Raw genomic sequence first — 18145 nt, 5'->3', positions numbered from 1 at the left:
GGATGGTCGATCTGTCAGTTGGTCTGTCCACCACTTTGGTCCAGACTGAAATACCTCAACAACTATTGGATCACATTTTGCACAAACATTCATGGTCCCAAGAGGATAAATCTTTAGGAATCCCATGACTTTTCCTTAGCGCCACCATGAGGTTGACATTTTTAGATTTTAGTGAAATATTTCAACAACTTGCGGATGGATTGCCATTACATTGGGTGTAGACATTCACGGTGCCCAGTGGATGAATCAGAATGACCCTGGTGATCACCGGGCTATTCATCCTGCAGCACTAGCAGGTCAAATTTTTCTCTTATTCATTGAAATGTCTTCACACCTACAGGATGGATTGGGACAACATTTTGTAAAGACATTTATGTTTTGATAGGATGTATCTCAATGACTTTAGTGATCCCAAGGCTGTTCTCCTAGCGGCGCCATGAGGTTGACTTTTGTTAACTATTGAAAGAATTGCCAAAACATTTGGTAGAGACATTTATGTTCCCCTCTTAATGAATTGTAAGGGGAACTAGCTAGCGCAATCATCATGTTTAATTGTCCAGTACTTTGCTTTATGATTTAATACCTGCAAAACTAAAGACATCAGCCTCAGCTGTACTTTGTGTTTGGTGCTAAATACCAAACAGGCTAAACTAAGATGGTGAACATGGTAAACATTCTACCTGCTGAAAATAAGCATGTTAGCATTGTCATTGTAAGCATGTTTGCATTTAGCTCAAAGCACTGCTAGCATGGCTGTAGACTTGTGGTCTTGTTAGTTTGTATTGGGTGTAGTTTTCGCTAGAATTACAGTTGATATTGGTAGTAGTGTGTTTAAAGAAGCTGTTAAGTATCCAACAATTATTGGTTCTGAATGTATGTCTAGTTTTTTGGTCATTCATTTATTTACTTTATTTACTTTACTAGATGTGCTTTTACTAGTTTTTGGTTCCCCTTTTGTTACAGTATGTAACTGCACTGTGCAACTCTGCTGCCTATTACCGTTTTAACCGTATACCTTGTTCGTAAAGCACTTTTTAAAGTACTAAAGGTGCTATATAAATAAAGTTATTAATGTTATTACTAATACTAGGATCTTTATTAGGAAAAGAGATAAGTGGACTTATTTATACAGAAACACAAACATTTATTGCATAAGAGACAACATCTCTGCAGTACATTAGAAAACTAAGGAAAAATTAAATATATATATATATTTATAAATATTAATAAATGATAAATAAATAATGTTGATAGTATGCTTTACTGTTTCGACTTGATGTATTAACATGCAGATGGAGCCAAGGAACATATTTACAGGACACCTGCCTCTAAAGCATCTTTGATAGCACTAAGACTCCAAGTTCTGGTATGGATAAAGAAAGATAATTTTGCTGAGACAATTTTGAAAACAAATCAGTGCTCAACCTGCAGTGAATTAATTTAGCTCCCTGGCAGTGACGCTGTTGTAATCGCCTATGTGATAAGCAATTAAGTTTTGTTTTTTATTCAAATCAAACTGTTTAATCCTGCTTTTGAAACGATGAAGGGATTTTAATCAAGACACACCTCAACCCTCATGTGTCATTAGAAGTTAATACTCCAGCTTGCTGTCTGAATGGACTCGTCAGTCTAATAACTCTGTACCATAATAGTCCATTATTATTATTATGTTTGGATCTAATAATAGTAAAACTGGCAAGTTCAAAAATGGCAGTATGCTTGTTTATCAGTTGAAATTTCAAACAACGTGATAACTGTCAGTCTCAGGCAAAAAGAAAAGGGGAAAAAGGGAATTGAGAAGAGATGATTTCTCTGAAAATGTTTTTATATATCAAAAGTAATGGTGCCGCATATTTTGTGACACATTCATATGAGATTGCGCTATTCTTCCTGCAGTGATTTGCCTCGGGACAGCGTCTGGTATGGTTCAGTTAGTTTGTGAGTGGGTGATAAGTTGCCCTTGAATGAAGTCATCAGTGGTGAATGAACGACATAGCCCAAACTCTCCATCACACAGATGAAGGGAGGAGACAAAGAGGACCAGCACAATTACCCAACTGAGGGGTAATAAATGCCTCTCCCTTGAAAGCAATTCCTTCGGTGTGCAACACACTGAACCATTTACCAATTATCTTTTACCTTCTGGGTTGCATAGAGGGTCACTTACTGTAAAGCTGTTCTACAAACAGGGGAGGGTACATGTAAGTAAATGCTCTTCTAGCTATTTTTGTTTCAACCAGATGTAAATACATTGCATGGTAGAGGGAATAGCATTTCATAACATAGTGATAATAATAAATAATATATGTGACACCTTATATTCTTAATATATTCTTACTCATCACACTCAAGAGATTACTGAAAGTGAGCCATAATGACACGGGTGGAATTAACATTTACAAATGCATACTTGAACTATCAACAAAGGGGTAAAACTTCATCACTATTCTTTACGCGCAGTTTGCAGATGATCAGCTTGTTATTAGGCATCTGCAAATGTTTTATGACATTTCTAAAAGGTTAGTGAAACGACATGAGGCAATGCCATTAATGGGCTTGCAATTTGAACATTTGTCAATGTAATATGCAGTGGTTGTGAATGCATTGGTTCAGTTAATTACCCATCAAACTAAAGTGACAACAAATGTTTCAACATGAATCGAGATCGATGTCTGACCTGTCTTTCCCTGTGTGCGACGGCTGCCCCGGCCACCAGGGTGGAGGCGGCTGGCTGGGGCAGGGGCTAATAGGGGCGGTTGGCGTCCTTTGGCCTCTTCAGCTGCACCTTGAGTCTTTTCATGCCGATCTGGAAGCCGTTCATTGATTGGATGGCAGCTTGGGCACTACCTGGGTTGTCGAAGCTCACAAACCCTGGGGGAAAGGCCAAAATGGGGAGAGAAAGAGGGATGTGGTTAGATGAAGAGGCAAGGACAGATTGGGGTTACAAAAGAATGGATGGTGAAGATGAGTTCAGTAAAATGAAGCAGTCTTTCACAAGTATGTGTAATTTTAAAACTTTACAATAAGAATCCAATGCTTTCATCTGTACATACTAAAACTAAAAACAATTAAGATCCAAGCACTTTACAAGCATTAATGTTGCTCACACACAGTATGACAACAACAATAGATCACAACAGAGAGCGCAGAATGCAACAAAAATCACAATATGAACTTGGTGATGGGATGTAAAACCAAAACATTAATATGGTTGTGATATTTTTGAGTTTCGGTTTTTAACTTCCACTTGAAAGGGAAAAAGCATTAAATCACAAATTAAAACCTGCCTCTCCAAATTGCAACATGAATAATACAACATTAATTTTGTGTTGTATTAATGAGCAAAAGCTACTTTGCGAATAGGTTGCACCTGACAGACTCTCCATTAAATATTCTCCACAATCCATTTATAATTTGCCACATAATTATACGTTCGGCTAAATTGTGCTGTCAGTGGCATAAAGTGCGACAGCAGTTCTCTGTCTTTGCATGCTAGAGCTACTGTTATATTCTTAGCATGCCTTGCTTTTGCTTACAGTAAGTTATAGACTGAGAGTCAGCATTTGTATTATATGTCATAAAGAGCACAGTGGCAATGTAACTGTGCAAATTTGACAGTAAAACAGAACTAATTTCTGTCATGATCAGTTTGACTATTGATGTTATATATCAAAGAAATATTCATCAAAAAATAGAAGAGCTTCAAAAGAGTTAAAGTCAGTGATTTACTGTAGATAAATGCTCCACTTTTGTTTTCATTTATTTAAGGGAGGGGTGTTGAGAGGTTAGGAAAAAGGGGTGTTGACTGCGGTAAAGAAGGTGATTAGTAAAAAAGAATAATCAGAATAAATAACCAATAATCTTTTGGTTTGGTTGTTTTTACCCACCAAAGCATTTACTTTGGTTTGTCGCCCGATCCACAAACACTTTGGAGGAGATGACATTACCGAAAGGCAGGAACATCTGCATCAGCTCTCCATCCCCAAACTCCTGAGGGAGGTGGTAGATGAACAGGTTGCAACCCTCTGGTCCTGCACACGGAAACGGAGAGAGAGAGAGAGAGAGAGAGAGAGATGGGGGAGAAAAAAGAGAAAAGGGGCAAAGGTCAGACAAAGAGAGACAAGGACAGAGAGAGAGGCATAAAAGGTTGACAGCGGCAGGAATAGACTCCGTGATGACGGGAAGGAAATGCAAAACAATAGGAATACAAAAAAATAATAAAGGCATAGAGAGAAGAAAAATTAAAGTGGATAAAATAGCATTCGCATATTCTTCGTCAAGGTGTACTTAAAGGCCGAGAAAACAGCCAGTTAGCTTCTTACTACAATTTTTGTTCCTACATAAACACACAAGTTTCCGCCAAAGTTACAACAGTTTCATGACACTTTTGTATTTGAGTTCTCATTGATTTTTGGTTGTCGGAAAAACGTGATGTCACGAGTGATCAGGATTTTGCGGCATTTCAATATTTAATCAAACCACACTAAAGCTGAATCAAGTTAGATTATTAATCAGCCACTTTTTGATTAAAAGTAATTTTTGGAGCAAAAATGACCAAAGTTCCTCAGCTTCTCAATTGTTAGATTTTCTGCCTTTTCTTTACTATGTAAGAGTAAATTTGTTCTATTTCCCGATGAAGCAGAGGCCTGTTTTACCAAATATGCAACATTAAAGCTCCAGTCTGCAACATCATTTCCTCTCCTGTGAAACACACCCAACATCAGCTTTTGAGAGTTAAACTCTTAGTAAGTAATAACTATGGATGTTTTTTTTATATTTAATGTTGATGAAAAATACTAAGTTCAAACCAAGTTTATCTCAGCACACAGTCAGTAGTTGAGTTTTGGGCGCTCGGGTGGTTTGACAGTTTCAGCGATAATGGAAAACCTCACAGTCTCAGCATTCACAGCTTTCAGGTATCCCCTATCCTGAAAGCTACTACTAAATGCTTAAATGGTAACCTCTGGGGTGCCACAGCTGTTAAAAGATTTGCATTGTTTGGCTTATTTTCCACAAGAGGGCAGTACGGTCCCAAGCATGAGTGTCCCAAGCCTGGAGGTCATTGAGTTCATAAGTAGGTTTACAGCTCAGTTTTAAACACCCAGTAATGGTAGTAAAGTGAGTTACCCTACAGCCAGCAAAGGCAGCCACTACATCATAACCTGACACAATAAATATTCTTTTTTTTTTTTTTATTTTGCTTTATTAATTAATCTTCAACTTGTCTCCTCCGACTGTTTTAAAAGGATGAAAAAGGGGAGTTCAAGCTTGTCAGTCTGATCAATCCAGGCTGATTCTGTGTGCTGTACTCTGTTGTTAGTGTGGGTTTTTTCTGAATATTTGTGCTTTTGGTAAGAGGTGAAACCATGCCTGAAAACAAAGTGAGGACTGTGAACATTTTTGAACGTGGGTGTTTATTCAAGGACTATATTGCCAAGTGGATTAAAGGCGTGAAGTAAATAAGAGTAAATGTTTGTAGCATGTATGAATATTTAGGAGTGAATGGTCTTTGTGTGTGTGTGTGTTACCTTCTCGTTGCTGCTGCGGAATGATGGGTGGAGGGTGGGGGAAGGCTTGGCTGATCTGGCCGTATGCAGCGGGGTAGGCTGCTGAGACGCACACACACGCAGTGCGGATCAGATAACAGTCATGACAAGAGTACACACACACACACACACACACACTTGGATACATACAAACAATGTGATATATGCAGGGGCACAGCAGGCAATCGATCAGAAAACAGACAATAGAGTCTACGTGTTGCACACACACACACACGCTGAACACAACAGAGAGAATATATTGATGTAGTGAGACTGAAACACTTAATGTTACATGATCAAAATTCAAAATCAAACAAAGGGATGTTATCTTTCTCCTTTCCTCATACAAATATATACACACAGCCTTGTGTCACTATCTACGTGGGGACCTGTCGCCGACATAGTGCATTCCCTAGCCCCTTGCTCTAACCTTAACCATCACAACCACATGTCTGACCTTAACCCTTCTCCTAACCTCAACCTAATTAAAACCAAATCTTGACCCTCAAAAAGCCCTTTAAATGTGTGGGGATCAGCATTTTGGTCCCCACTAAGCAGTCGGACGCCAAAGGTATAGTGGAATCCCAGTTTTTGGACCCCATGAATATAGTAAAACAAGCCCACACACCCACCCACACACACACACACACACACACACACACACACACAGACACACACACACAGATCAGTGCTGCTGTGAGAGTGACAGACAGACCTGCATACTGCTGGACTCCTGTGTAAGCCTGCTGGAGAGGATCAGCTGCAGTGGGACTTTGAGCTGCTCCATGAGAGACACAGAGAAGAAGAAGGAGGAGGTGGTGGAGGGAAGCATGGATGGATGGAGGTGTGTGTGTGTGTGTGTGTAGGGGAGAGATGAGGCACAGAGAGACGGAGGGAGAATGTAGATGGACAAGAGGAGGAGAGGGCACGGAGGAAGGGGAGAGTAATATATAACAAGGGTAAGAGGGAGGAGGGATGGAAGGAGAGAAGAAAAGCAGAAAGGTTAGAGAGCCGAACAGTGAAGGGTCAACTCGCTTCGCTTTCAGTATGTGAGGAACTGAATTCTGAATCTCTTTCTCTTTTGCTGGGCTTTTTTACATTAGGTTCCTCCAAAAGCATTTCAAAAGTAGCTCGTTTCTCCAGAAAAGTAAAACTTTTTTTTTTTAGTAAAACTAAAAGGACCACAGTTAAAACAAACACTGTCACCACGGGAAAGGAAAAGTGATCAACTTATAGTCATAAACTACCTATCATAAACATATGTTATCAAGAAGAAATACATTCAGTCTACTGTAGTTAGACATGTAAAACAGGACAATTACGATACACACTCACAACACTGGATGCACCTGTTGCTGTCACTTCACATGTAGGAGTTAGTTAATTATTGAAAAATTAAATGTGAAAAAAGTCCCCCATTCTACACACACTTGTAACTACCAGAGACGCTATGCCACACTTTATAACTACCCATGTGTACACATAGTACATGCACATTAATTACACCACTGAAAAAACACACACACACACACACACCGATACTAGATACTACTACAACACCAGAAATACTGAACACACCGTGGACTAACAGCAACACTGAAAAACGGATCTGACAGCCACAAGGAGAGAAGTATGGGCTCAGATAAAGGTCAATATATTTTAAGTGTGTAAAATCATCTTCAGAAATCATTTTAAAGGCTGTGGTTGCATGTCATCCTTAGTAAACCTGTGAAAAAAACTGTTGCATCAAAAATTTTATGTTTGTGAATGTCTAGATAAACTTTGTGGACAAATTATGCAACAACAGCGAGGGAACATAAAGATTCTAAGACAAAAGAACTCCTTCTGTGAACATCTGAGTGCTGATTCAAACTGTGTGAAAATCAGTACTCAAAGTTCCCACACATGTGTGACACTGAAATTACACATGAACTGTTATGAGTACGAATTTCAGCCCTGCTTCCGGCTATACATGTCTGGGACACTGAAGTTATTGTGACAGTTTTCTGCTCAGTTTTCTCATTTTTTTTTCTCCAACTACAAATCTTTACTAAACATTCACATATTTCATGCAGTTTTTTTTACAGGTTTACAAAGGGGGATAAAAAATCTTATTGACTCTTTATTTGAGCCCATAGGACAAGGGGCTGGGGGGATTAGGAGGAGGGGGGTGGGAATCGCTACCTTCAGAGAGAGAGGAGAGGAAGCAGCCACCCTGAACCCCAAAACAACTCCGCGGAGCCACGCCCAAGCCGTTTTTCTCCGAGTCCTCCCTAAAAACCACCTCCTGCAACACTGGAGAGACAAGAGTGTAAAAAAACAAAAGACAGATTTTTCTTCCACCTCTTCACAGACAAAATCCAATGAGGTACTAGCCACGGCTCATGAAACAAGCGAATACTTCGGCTCCAGCAGCCCATAAGCACCTTTGCCAAACACTCATCTCCTCTACATGCTGACTGTCTGTCGGCTACGTTCGTCTGGCCTCGGTCCCCCTGAATATGCTTCAAGGCTATTCACGCCTTTAAGCCAGCAGCATGCACACGTTCCCCATTACAATGAATGTGTTTACTGCGGAGGGTGTCTATAAGGCTTTAAGTTTTTAGGGAAGTCATGGTTAAATAAAACAAACAGTGTATTCATAATGTGCACTGCATTCTTTTTTATATTTTTCTGGATCTCTGAGAGTTATTTTGTGTGTTTGCATATGTGCCCCTGAATTGATCAGACTTACCAGGATAATGGTGTATCCCGTTGGTGAAGACAGCCTCTGCAGGAGGCTGCCCATTTGCCTGGGGGGGCGGCATGCCAGTAAAACCATTTACACTAATGGGGGAAGGGATGCTGGTCACTGTGGGGGCGCTGATGCCTGGAGGGGTACTGCCACCTGCAGCCACAGGGCAGACAGGCAAAGACAGAGAGAAACAGTAAGCATCCAACTGTATTTTTTTCTAAGACATTATGGAGAGGTTTTACTTTGACTGGCCACCTAGTAACTCTTGGAAATGTCAGAGTTGCCGGTCCAGTGGGCCAGTGAAGACACTAAATGTCAGGGCTGATTTCTTGTCTCAGTATGGCCCTTACTGTGAAAACAACAGCCATTAGATCCAAATCTTAGACATATTGTATAGGAATAGTGAATACTGTGTCGATGATATGTTATGGGTACCAATTATGTATTTGTCTCAGATGATTGCATTTTATGCCCAAGGGGCAATCTCCGGGTCAAAAAATTGAAGCCAATGCAGATGTGCCTTAAACAAACCTGCATTCATTTTAATGGCCAGCAGGAGGCGACCCCTGGTTGCAAAAAGAAGTCAGATTGCATTGGAGTCTATGACAAAGTGAGGCTATTTATCACTTGAATTATAACCTCAGTAAACACTTTCCCAATGATGGTCTCAATCGCTAGTTTCAAGTCTTCTTTAACACAGCATGATGTTCATTTTGTAAATTATTGTCCCATTTAGAGGAAAATAGACCACAAAGTACGGAATGCTTCAGAACGTGGCTATTGACAAGTCGCCTCCATGGGGACCTGTCAATCAGGATAGAGGTGAATCGTATCCACTGCACTGTGTACATTTAATTTAATTTAATTTAAATGCCAAACTAGAGGCTTCAAAGTGGTTGTCCTCAAACCAGTAGGTGATATCACGGTGACTACATCCACTTCTTTTATACAATCTATGGTTATGCCACAATGCATTATGTTCATTTTCACCCTTTAAATGCAACTGGAAACATTTACGTATAGATTTTAATCCACTTTGTTCCTTGTCAGTGTGTTTTCCCACTGCATTGCTACAGTAACCTATTTTCAAAAATATAAATATTTTTAGATTTGATTTTTCTCTATCTAATTTTCATGCCATATATATCAAGTGGGTGGGAAAAATCACCAAAAGTCGGATGGACATGTACAGAACATTATTTTGTGACATTTGTAAAATTACGATAGATCCGATAAACAGCTTTGGCCCTTTGTAGTTCATCGGACTGTCTGTTTTATTTGAAATTCAAACTACTATTTGAACATGGAAGAAAATCTTATATTTGATTTGTAATGATCTCAAATTCTAATTCTCGGTGTGTAAGGGCAACGGGCCATGCCTTGTATCCCACTGGGGGGCACTGTAGACTAGGCTGTTGTTCTCTTTGTTAAAACAAATGGAGAAAACTGGCGAGCTGGGCTGAATGGACCATGACATCAACCCATTTGGGAAGTAATGAGAGGAAGCAGTTTGGATTTCACACCATCAAAGGAAACATTTGGGATAAAAGTAAGGCTGTTTGCTGACTTTGTTAAATGCAGCTACCTTACAGTAATGTTAGCTTGTCCTACAGTGTAGTTTGGGATTAGGTTATAAGTGTTGTGTTTCAATTGATTTGAGATTTCCCAAATTTCCCCTTCCTTTGCCATTGATTGGTTGATAATCTACTGTAATGCCATTTCCACGCTGGACAGAAATACTTAAAAATCCAGTGTGGTCCTTTAACCTTTGGTCTTTCACCACTGTTACCTGATGTTGGGGTTAGCGGTGCTCCTGGGAGGCCATTGATGGTGGCCATGTGCTGCATCTGGGCAGCAGCAAAGGCCGCCATTGGACTGAGGTAGCCTCCCTGGCCTACAGATGCCATCAACGCTGCCTGCTGCTGCACCTGCACAGTGGAGGAGAGGGGATTATAAAGAAGGTCGATGTTCGAAGCCGAAAACAAAGACCACTAAATAGAAAACAGGTATTGAACCTTATGAAAAGTTGTTATTATTTCCAAACCAACATTAACAAAGACATTTTACATGATCTCCAAGGGAAATAAAGTTTTCCTAATTGGAGGGATTTCAACTTTTTTTTTTTCCTTTGCTATTTCAGATGCATATGTGGGCTAATCTCTGTGGTTCACTGAATAAATAACTGTGGATAAAAAGCCGTTTTGCGGGGTGTCTTGCCTGTGCGTAGGCTCCGTAGGCTCCAAACTGCAGGGCCATAGGGTTGAAGATGCCCATCTGACCAGCCATCTGCTGCATGCGGCGTATGGTGCGCTCCTTATCCGTGTCGGCGAACTTTACCACCAGACTGGATGAGGCCCCCTGTGCACCCACCCATCCACCCACCCACACACACACACGGCAGGCAGTACATGTTAGCTGGTACTGACAGACACATGACATAAGCTTGTATCTGCTCGCACACGTCCTCTCCTGCCAAGGCAATGACCTCAGAGCTGTAGTTGGTGCCCATTGCCTTGAAATAGTTAGGATGGGTCACATGCAAAGGATACATTTCCTTATTGGAATTAATAAAGTATAACTTAACTTAACTTTAAGAAGGTAATTAAGCGCTATGTGACTCACCTCTCTCACATAAATCTACATGCTCGCACACACACACACACACACACACACACACACAGTTACATTGTACTCACAGGCATTGTCTGGCTGCCGTGTAGTGCACTGATGGCTGACTGAGCTTCAGCATGAGAGGAGTATTTTACAAATGCACAGCCTAAAGAGAGAGAGAGAGAGAGGAGAGGGACAAAATGAGTAAAGGGAATAAAGACAGTGAGAAGAAAAGAGCTGTAAAGTATATCGTACGGTATCACAGCGAAACTTTCCCAGTAACAAGACAAATAGTAAAACATTTCCTGTTTTTTTTCCACTCGGGATAAGTTTCCTACAGCATTACAGCAACAAACATTTAATAAACAAAGCCCTCTTTGCTGAAGAGGGTTGCATCAGTGTTGATCGACACTCAATAAGCGGGCTAAACATGCCACTCTGACACCATTAACAACTTTGGGATCCTCTGATGGGCCTTAAAATGCCACAGCATTCTGGTGTCGCTTACTATTGACAAGCCCCGTTGATGAATTTGAATGATCAAGTTCCCAGTAATTATTGAGCTAAAGCCCACTTAGCCGAGTAAGCTGGCTGATGAGGCCTTGTTAATGGAGCTTCACGGAGGAATCAGAATGATCAAGCCCACTGTAATCATCAGGCTTAGTTATCATCGGGCCTCATTGATTGGCTGCTAAGCCCACTGATGAACTTCATGCAGTGAACTTGTGTAGCACAACATTTCGAAAGGACATTTTTCTGGCATGACATGAAGCCTGCTGGTTAATAAGGAGGTTGACTTTTTTTTTTTTCCTTATCAGAGCCATGTAGGTTGACTCATGAGGTTAATGGGGTTCATCTGTAAAGAGTTAGCGGTTTATATCTCTCATCCCTGTGGGCAAAGCTTTCAATTGGCATCTACTGTTAGAATTGACTAAATCGACAGCATTCTTATGTAACCACTCCTCTGATGACTGGGAAATAGCCTTGACATCACTCAACATGGAGTGTTTAAGGGGAACTTTGCAAAGTCACCAACTTTGAAAGGCCAAATCATTTCTGTGCAGTAGCCTGTGAAGAAGTCTGCTGGCTCAAAGTCATAAACAGCAACAAACTCACCTTTGCTGTTTCCGTCGGGACCTCTGAGGATAGTGCATTCCTCGATGCTGCCGAAGGACTCGAAGAGGCGCCGCACATCATCTTCTGACTGTTGCTTGTTGAGCATGCCCACAAAGAGCTTTCTGTCTTCTAAAAGGAAAAGGAAAAGGTCACAATCAGAGGATCACAGAAGCCTTTTGATAATCTACATAAAGACACGCCATGTTCACTGAAATAGAAGCGCTTTTGCTCATCCTTAGTTCCATGCAACGGCGTCACCGACAGTATACATTATCCAAGATGACATATGTTATCTACCCATTTGTTCATGTTACAAGCACATCTTTAGATCTCAGTTGGATGTGAATGAAGCTACTGGCTTGAAGTTATTTGCTTAACCACAAATTCTCGTTTAGTATGCTGATTCTCAACAAGGGGTTCATGGTTCTCAGCTCCATTTGGAAAACATCAATAACAAATTGAATAACAATCAATGTTCATAACAAGTCACTGACACATGACGGTTATGTTATTACATAAAGCCACATTTTGAAATTCGTTAACTTTAGTGACAAATGCCAGTGGCAGTAATTAAGCAGTCCGCTCTCATGCCACGTTTAATGGTGGTCGCTGAACAATGTAACACACTGGGCCGGATTTACTAACATCCCGAATAAAGAGTATTAAATTGCGTGTGTATTCTAAAATATTGGACGTGCAATTGTAGTGCCTGTTATGGGTGATTAACTAAGAATTATTGTGTAGTTACGACAACAGGTGCAAACACAATGGATTTGGCAGTATTTAAATGAAAAACTGCTTTGGGAAACCCCAGTATGCTGGAATGACCCAGACGCGAGGACAGAATGCAGCATCTGATCTCCTGTCCCTAGCCCTGTACGCCCCAACGTCCCATTCCCTATCCGATACTTACAATGGGTTGTGTGGCTATTACGACTGGCGCGCAGTGAACAGTTGGTGATCGTTCCCTCTGGCTGGATGACTTATGCATGTCCTACGCACACTGCGCGAGGAAATGCAGAGTTGCAAGAAATTTGGGCATGGCAGGGTATTGCGTGACTCCTTCTTGTAACTGGCTCCAAATCAGCCAACACCTGAATAGGCGAAATGTGCGCGTTATTTGTTCCTCAGTCATGCCAAAAATATTGACATGAATGGAAAAAACCCTTTCTCTAAGCCTGTGTCTCGCAATGATAACAGCAGCCTCCTCTGCGCAACTCTTGGCGGTTTGCACCTTCTTTTCAAACGTATTAAATACAGATGCTGTTGCACTCACATGAAATTGCTTTTAGGCTTATGAAGTAAATAAATGTATTTGCATGTTGCCCTCCCATTACTTTTCACAATAAACGCCCCAATTGCATATTCATATTCAAGTAGTAAATGAACAACAGGTGCTATCTTGCACTTTTGAAAGACATCATTCTCCGTGCACACTGTTAGTAGATCAGCTTACATGTTAATTTGCTGGTGATATCAAGTTTGGACATGTTTTTACTCACGCAAACCTTTAGTAAATCTGGCGCATTGTGTATTTTAAATGGAGCTGTATATGCTGTATAACATACGTTTTCTTGGTACATATTTTACTTACAATAAGACTGAGTTACAGAGAAGATTTGGAATATCTGGTTTTCCATTTATTAATGATTTTTTCCACCCGAGCTCCCATTACACATTTGTAGTGGAAGAGTGAAACTCAAGGCGAGAAAAAAACTTTTTCTGTGCAGTCTCTGTCCACTGGGAACACCTTTGATGGTAAGAACACAATACTTGCTCATATCCTATTTGGGACTGCTTGCTGGACTTGTGTCTGCAGTAAAAGTGTGTTTTTAACCAAGTGCCTAATACTTTTGTGACAAAAAATGTTGTTACAGGCTAATGTTACACTTACAGTCAGACTGAGCTTCAAACCTGTTTGGCTTACAGTTGTAGAGTCGCTCAATATTTTAGATAAGAGGCTAATATGATACTCCACACTTCATGAGAGTGCAGTGAGGGAATGTTGTGGTTATCCAATTATTTCAGACCTTTATCTGTAGCATCTTTCTCCATACCAACTGAGCTGATTGCCTGTAATAAAGCAGTGTGAAGCAAGTCTCTTTTTCAGGCAGATCTTTACTGTTCTGTACACGGAAAGTAAAGACTTGTTTCTGATCAATTATGGAATCAGGTCACACTGGTCATTCTTCCCTTTTGTATCTCAGTTTACAGTGGACGGTTACCTTTGCACTACTGTCCTTGTCACTGCTAACTCCACTTTTAGCATGGAAAGGCTATAGCCAGCCGCATAGCCAACAGCAACAAACCTTATCAGCGGACACTTGTGGTGTTTACACTGTTTCTACCATGACCAGCTAGTAGGACTTGCTAATGCAGCAGCAAGGACATGATCCCTTACTGGATTCCCACAGCGACTGGCCAAGCTGGAAGCACCGCTGCGTGGGACTAAAAATATCTGTGATGATTTGTGCTTTTTCCCCAGTGTAAAATATATACACAGCTCAGGCTTCCTGGATTCGATAGTTCACAACATGTCATGGTAGAGGAGTATATCTGAACGTGAGAGAAAAATAAAATACCCTCTCTGCTAAACTTAAGACATTGTTTGTGGCAAATGAATCCCTTATAGGCCAGCAAGTGAGACTATGGGAACGGTAAATCTCATCTTCCATTTCTCTTCTATCACATTTCATGTTTACATAGTTGTGAATACATTATGTGAGAAAAACAACACCTACACTCAGGCACAGATTAGACAAGACAGACGCGTGTGCCTGTCTTCACTCAGGACATAATTCGAATTTAACAACACATTTGGTTGTTATTATAATTAAATATGCATCACACACAGGATGCTGATGCCTGTTGCACAGTAATGAGGCAGTGTTTTTAAAAATGTGGGGGAAAAAACAAACAGAAATAACAAGTTATATGCAGGCAAGTCAAAGTTTATGTTGAATCCTGCAGACAACTACATGAATGTGGGGTGCAATGGGACCTGTTGTCTGGTGTCATCTGTTGGCAGCTGTGCACGCATTTTTCTCAACATGACCACAGGAAAGCACTGAAAACCATTTCCAAAATAAAATGCCAACTTTTTATATTATCAAGTCACACAGTACCAATTTAATGTGTCAAAATATTTCTCATTTATGAACACACACCATAGCAACCAGCCCATTTGCACAGAGCAACTGCTGTCCTCTTCTATCTTGAAGTTAAAATTGGCATTAAAATTGGCAGAGCATTTGTGGACCAAAAGCAACACATAACATAAACCAGAATGGTCTTTTTCACATTTTTCTACAAACAAACTTGTATGCGGTCAAAAAAAGAATTGCAGGATGATATAATCAGATACAAATTCTACATGTATTTGTATTTGTTTTAATAAAATAGAGCCAGACTGAGGTCCCCCATCAGTTCATCATTCAGCATGACAGCATGATTGAGTCACTGAATGAGTGTTTGAGGGAAATTGTGAGGCAGACGGCGAAAGTGTGTTAGTGCACGACAGTAGCAGATGTGTCGGTGTGCAAGGCCGTCTGTTTTTACGTTACACAGAATCTGAGCTTTGCGGAAATGGATGTATATGTTGGGAAATTAATGAGCCTCGGTGCAATTGCCTCTGAATGCTCTCTGCAAATTAACGTGAGGTTATGCGTGTGTGTGTGTGTGTTTGCATGCAAACGTGCTTAGGGTCTGTTCCCCACTGCCTGTGCCTGACAGGGTGTCCTTGCCGAGTCAACAAGACTAATCTGCGCTCTGGCCTTGCACTGAGGGGGTGGGTGAGTGTTTACAAGAGTGGAGCACACATCAGGGGTGGAGGACACACAGATATGCACACACATGCACATACAAATCTTGAAATGTCTGGCCCCCCACCTTCACACACACACACACACGCACACACACAAACACAAATTGATGGTACACACCTCGTTGTTGGACAAAGCTTACAGTTCCCCAGGGAAGGCACCAATAAACCGCACATCTTTCTTTGGGAAAGGACTAAACTCACATGCACACACACTCATATTCAGCTAGAAAGCAAGTCAATATACATCGGAGTGTCAACAACGATGTAAACCTCTCTCTCTCTGTCTCTCTCTCTCTCTCTCTCACACACACACACACACACACACACACACACACACGTAGACAACATATGACAATGGCCGCCTGATTTCCCTGTAGCCTACAGTAATATTTAGTAGGCAGGAGTATTGTAATATAAAAGTAGAGTATTACTATTTAATTTCATTATTTCTTTTTTGCTGCACTACAGTAGTTAGAATTCCTTCCCCCCTAACATTATCAATTAGACAGTGGTGGAAAGTATGTAGTAAAGTAAGTAAGTGTGCTCAGGTGCTGTTTTTACATACAATTTTTGGGCACTTTACTTGAATATTTCCATTTTGGGGAAATACTTTTATATTTCTACACCACTACATTTCAGAGGGACATTTCATACTTTATACTCCTCTGCATCAGTATCTGTCAGTATATTAGACATAAATAGTTACTATCAGTATTCAGATTAAGGTTTTATATAAAAAAAATATGATAAGCTTATTCAATGCATTGCAAAAGATTAAACCAACGGCTCCCAACCTTTTTGGATTTTGATCCCTTAGAAACAAAACACGGTCTAGTTGCGGCTCCTTATCACATATTAAATGTCTATGAGCAGTTTCACCAAAGAGACTTTTTGTCTGAACTTCTCAAATGGTTTCATTTTAATTCTGTTCTGTTCAATACCCAAAGAGGTCAAATTAGCCATTACTTCACAAATATTAGAGAAAGGTCTAAAAAAACTGTGTAGTAGAACTTTGTTTTTCATCTTTCCTACACCATCAATCATTTCACGATTTATTTTGCAACTCGCAGGAAGGGGGGTTGACCACTGGACTGAACTACCTAACTTTATCTAAAATATTTAAAAGTAGCCCCAACTCCACCAGCTACAACATTGAAATCAGCATTAAGTAAAGGATCTGAGTGCTTCTTCCACCACTGCAATTAGAAATTTAAAAGCCTGACAGTACAATGTAGGCTTGCACTCATGCCTGAGAAAAACACCCAAGGGACAGGAAAGAAAAAAGAAGAAGAAATAATATTGGGGAAAAAAGTGGAAAGTGGGAAGAAAACATGATGAGAATAGAAGTGGGCTGAGGACATACAGAGGAAGATAGACGCAAATAACAGACAGAGGTATGGACGTCCTGCATCGCCCTCACTTTGCTTCCTCACGGTTGCTGCCTGCCTCTGTTCCCTCCCGCTCCATCAATCATACTCAGTTCACCACCAAACTAAATAGTAGAGGATGTTGCACAATCTCTCTTCCTTTTCTTAAAGATTTTTTTTCTTTACAGGCTAACACCTCTCTCTCAGTCCTTATGCTTCTTTCTGCTTATCAACCTTCAACTCCTTGCATGCTCTATTTACTCCCCCCCCCCCCCCCCCCCCCCTTCCCTATTTCTTATGACTGAAGAAGCACTCTGGTGCCAATTATATTAACAACTGCAAACTTTGAAAGACTCCAGCCAAAAACGGTCAAACTGCATCAATCTTCCCTTGTACAGTTCATTGATTGATGTCAGGAGCAGGTCACTACATGTCTAGACATAGAAAATGCGCTTTCAGCTGTCTTAGCTGTCAATACAGCGCACACACAATACCGGACATCCACTTTCATTCACACAGATCTGTCATTTGATTCTGTAGTTAATTTGTCTGAAACAAACTTGTGGCGTGAGTCAAATAGGATTTACTTTGTTACAGACAACCTTATTAAATGTGTTTGACAAAAAGAAGTGACCTGTTTTCCCCTCAAGCCTGGCAAAGATGCCCATGTTTCTGTGTATGTTTGTGCATGTACATACATCAGTGCATATGATGAAACTCTAAGAAAGGAGCATTGAGGCCGCGCCAGCCAGGAAGAGGACTGTGTACATAATGTGTTCTGAATACTGGAGGGTCCGGCCAGGCCGTGCTGTCAGCCTGCGTCGAGGTACAGGGCACCGTCTAATGGGACAGATAATGGTGAGGCTGATCCGCACAGGCAGCATGTTTGTAAGGCTAGAACAAAAGAAGGAAGGTAGCAAGTAAGGGGGGAGGAAAAGAAGAAGGAAGG

At 40.7% G+C, this 18145-nt stretch overlaps 1 protein-coding gene across 11 annotated transcripts in view; it reads right to left on the bottom strand.

Annotated features, from left to right (window-relative positions):
* Positions 1 to 18145, bottom strand: part of celf4 (CUGBP, Elav-like family member 4) — an 84475-nt gene that overhangs the window by 1099 nt on the left and 65231 nt on the right. For 2 of the 11 annotated variants that reach the window (XM_046076311.1, XM_046076302.1), the window contains exons 4-13: positions 12007 to 12135; positions 10977 to 11056; positions 10498 to 10638; positions 10070 to 10208; positions 8281 to 8433; positions 7731 to 7841; positions 6262 to 6324; positions 5529 to 5609; positions 3888 to 4031; positions 2678 to 2871 (exon numbers count right to left, since the gene is read on the bottom strand). In XM_046076311.1, the coding sequence (XP_045932267.1) occupies positions 2744 to 2871; positions 3888 to 4031; positions 5529 to 5609; positions 6262 to 6324; positions 7731 to 7841; positions 8281 to 8433; positions 10070 to 10208; positions 10498 to 10638; positions 10977 to 11056; positions 12007 to 12135 (1169 nt within the window). In that variant the 3' untranslated portion in view covers positions 2678 to 2743. The remainder of the gene's footprint in view (positions 1 to 2677; positions 2872 to 3887; positions 4032 to 5528; positions 5610 to 6261; positions 6325 to 7730; positions 7842 to 8280; positions 8434 to 10069; positions 10209 to 10497; positions 10639 to 10976; positions 11057 to 12006; positions 12136 to 18145) is intronic. The other 9 variants (XM_046076306.1, XM_046076307.1, XM_046076303.1 and 6 more) reach the window with 9 other exon arrangements.

This window comes from Micropterus dolomieu, linkage group LG18, assembly GCF_021292245.1.
Source record: "Micropterus dolomieu isolate WLL.071019.BEF.003 ecotype Adirondacks linkage group LG18, ASM2129224v1, whole genome shotgun sequence".
Classification (NCBI taxonomy): domain Eukaryota; kingdom Metazoa; phylum Chordata; class Actinopteri; order Centrarchiformes; family Centrarchidae; genus Micropterus; species Micropterus dolomieu.
Note: the sequence above shows the minus strand (reverse complement) of the source record. Positions and strands in the feature narration are given on the sequence as shown.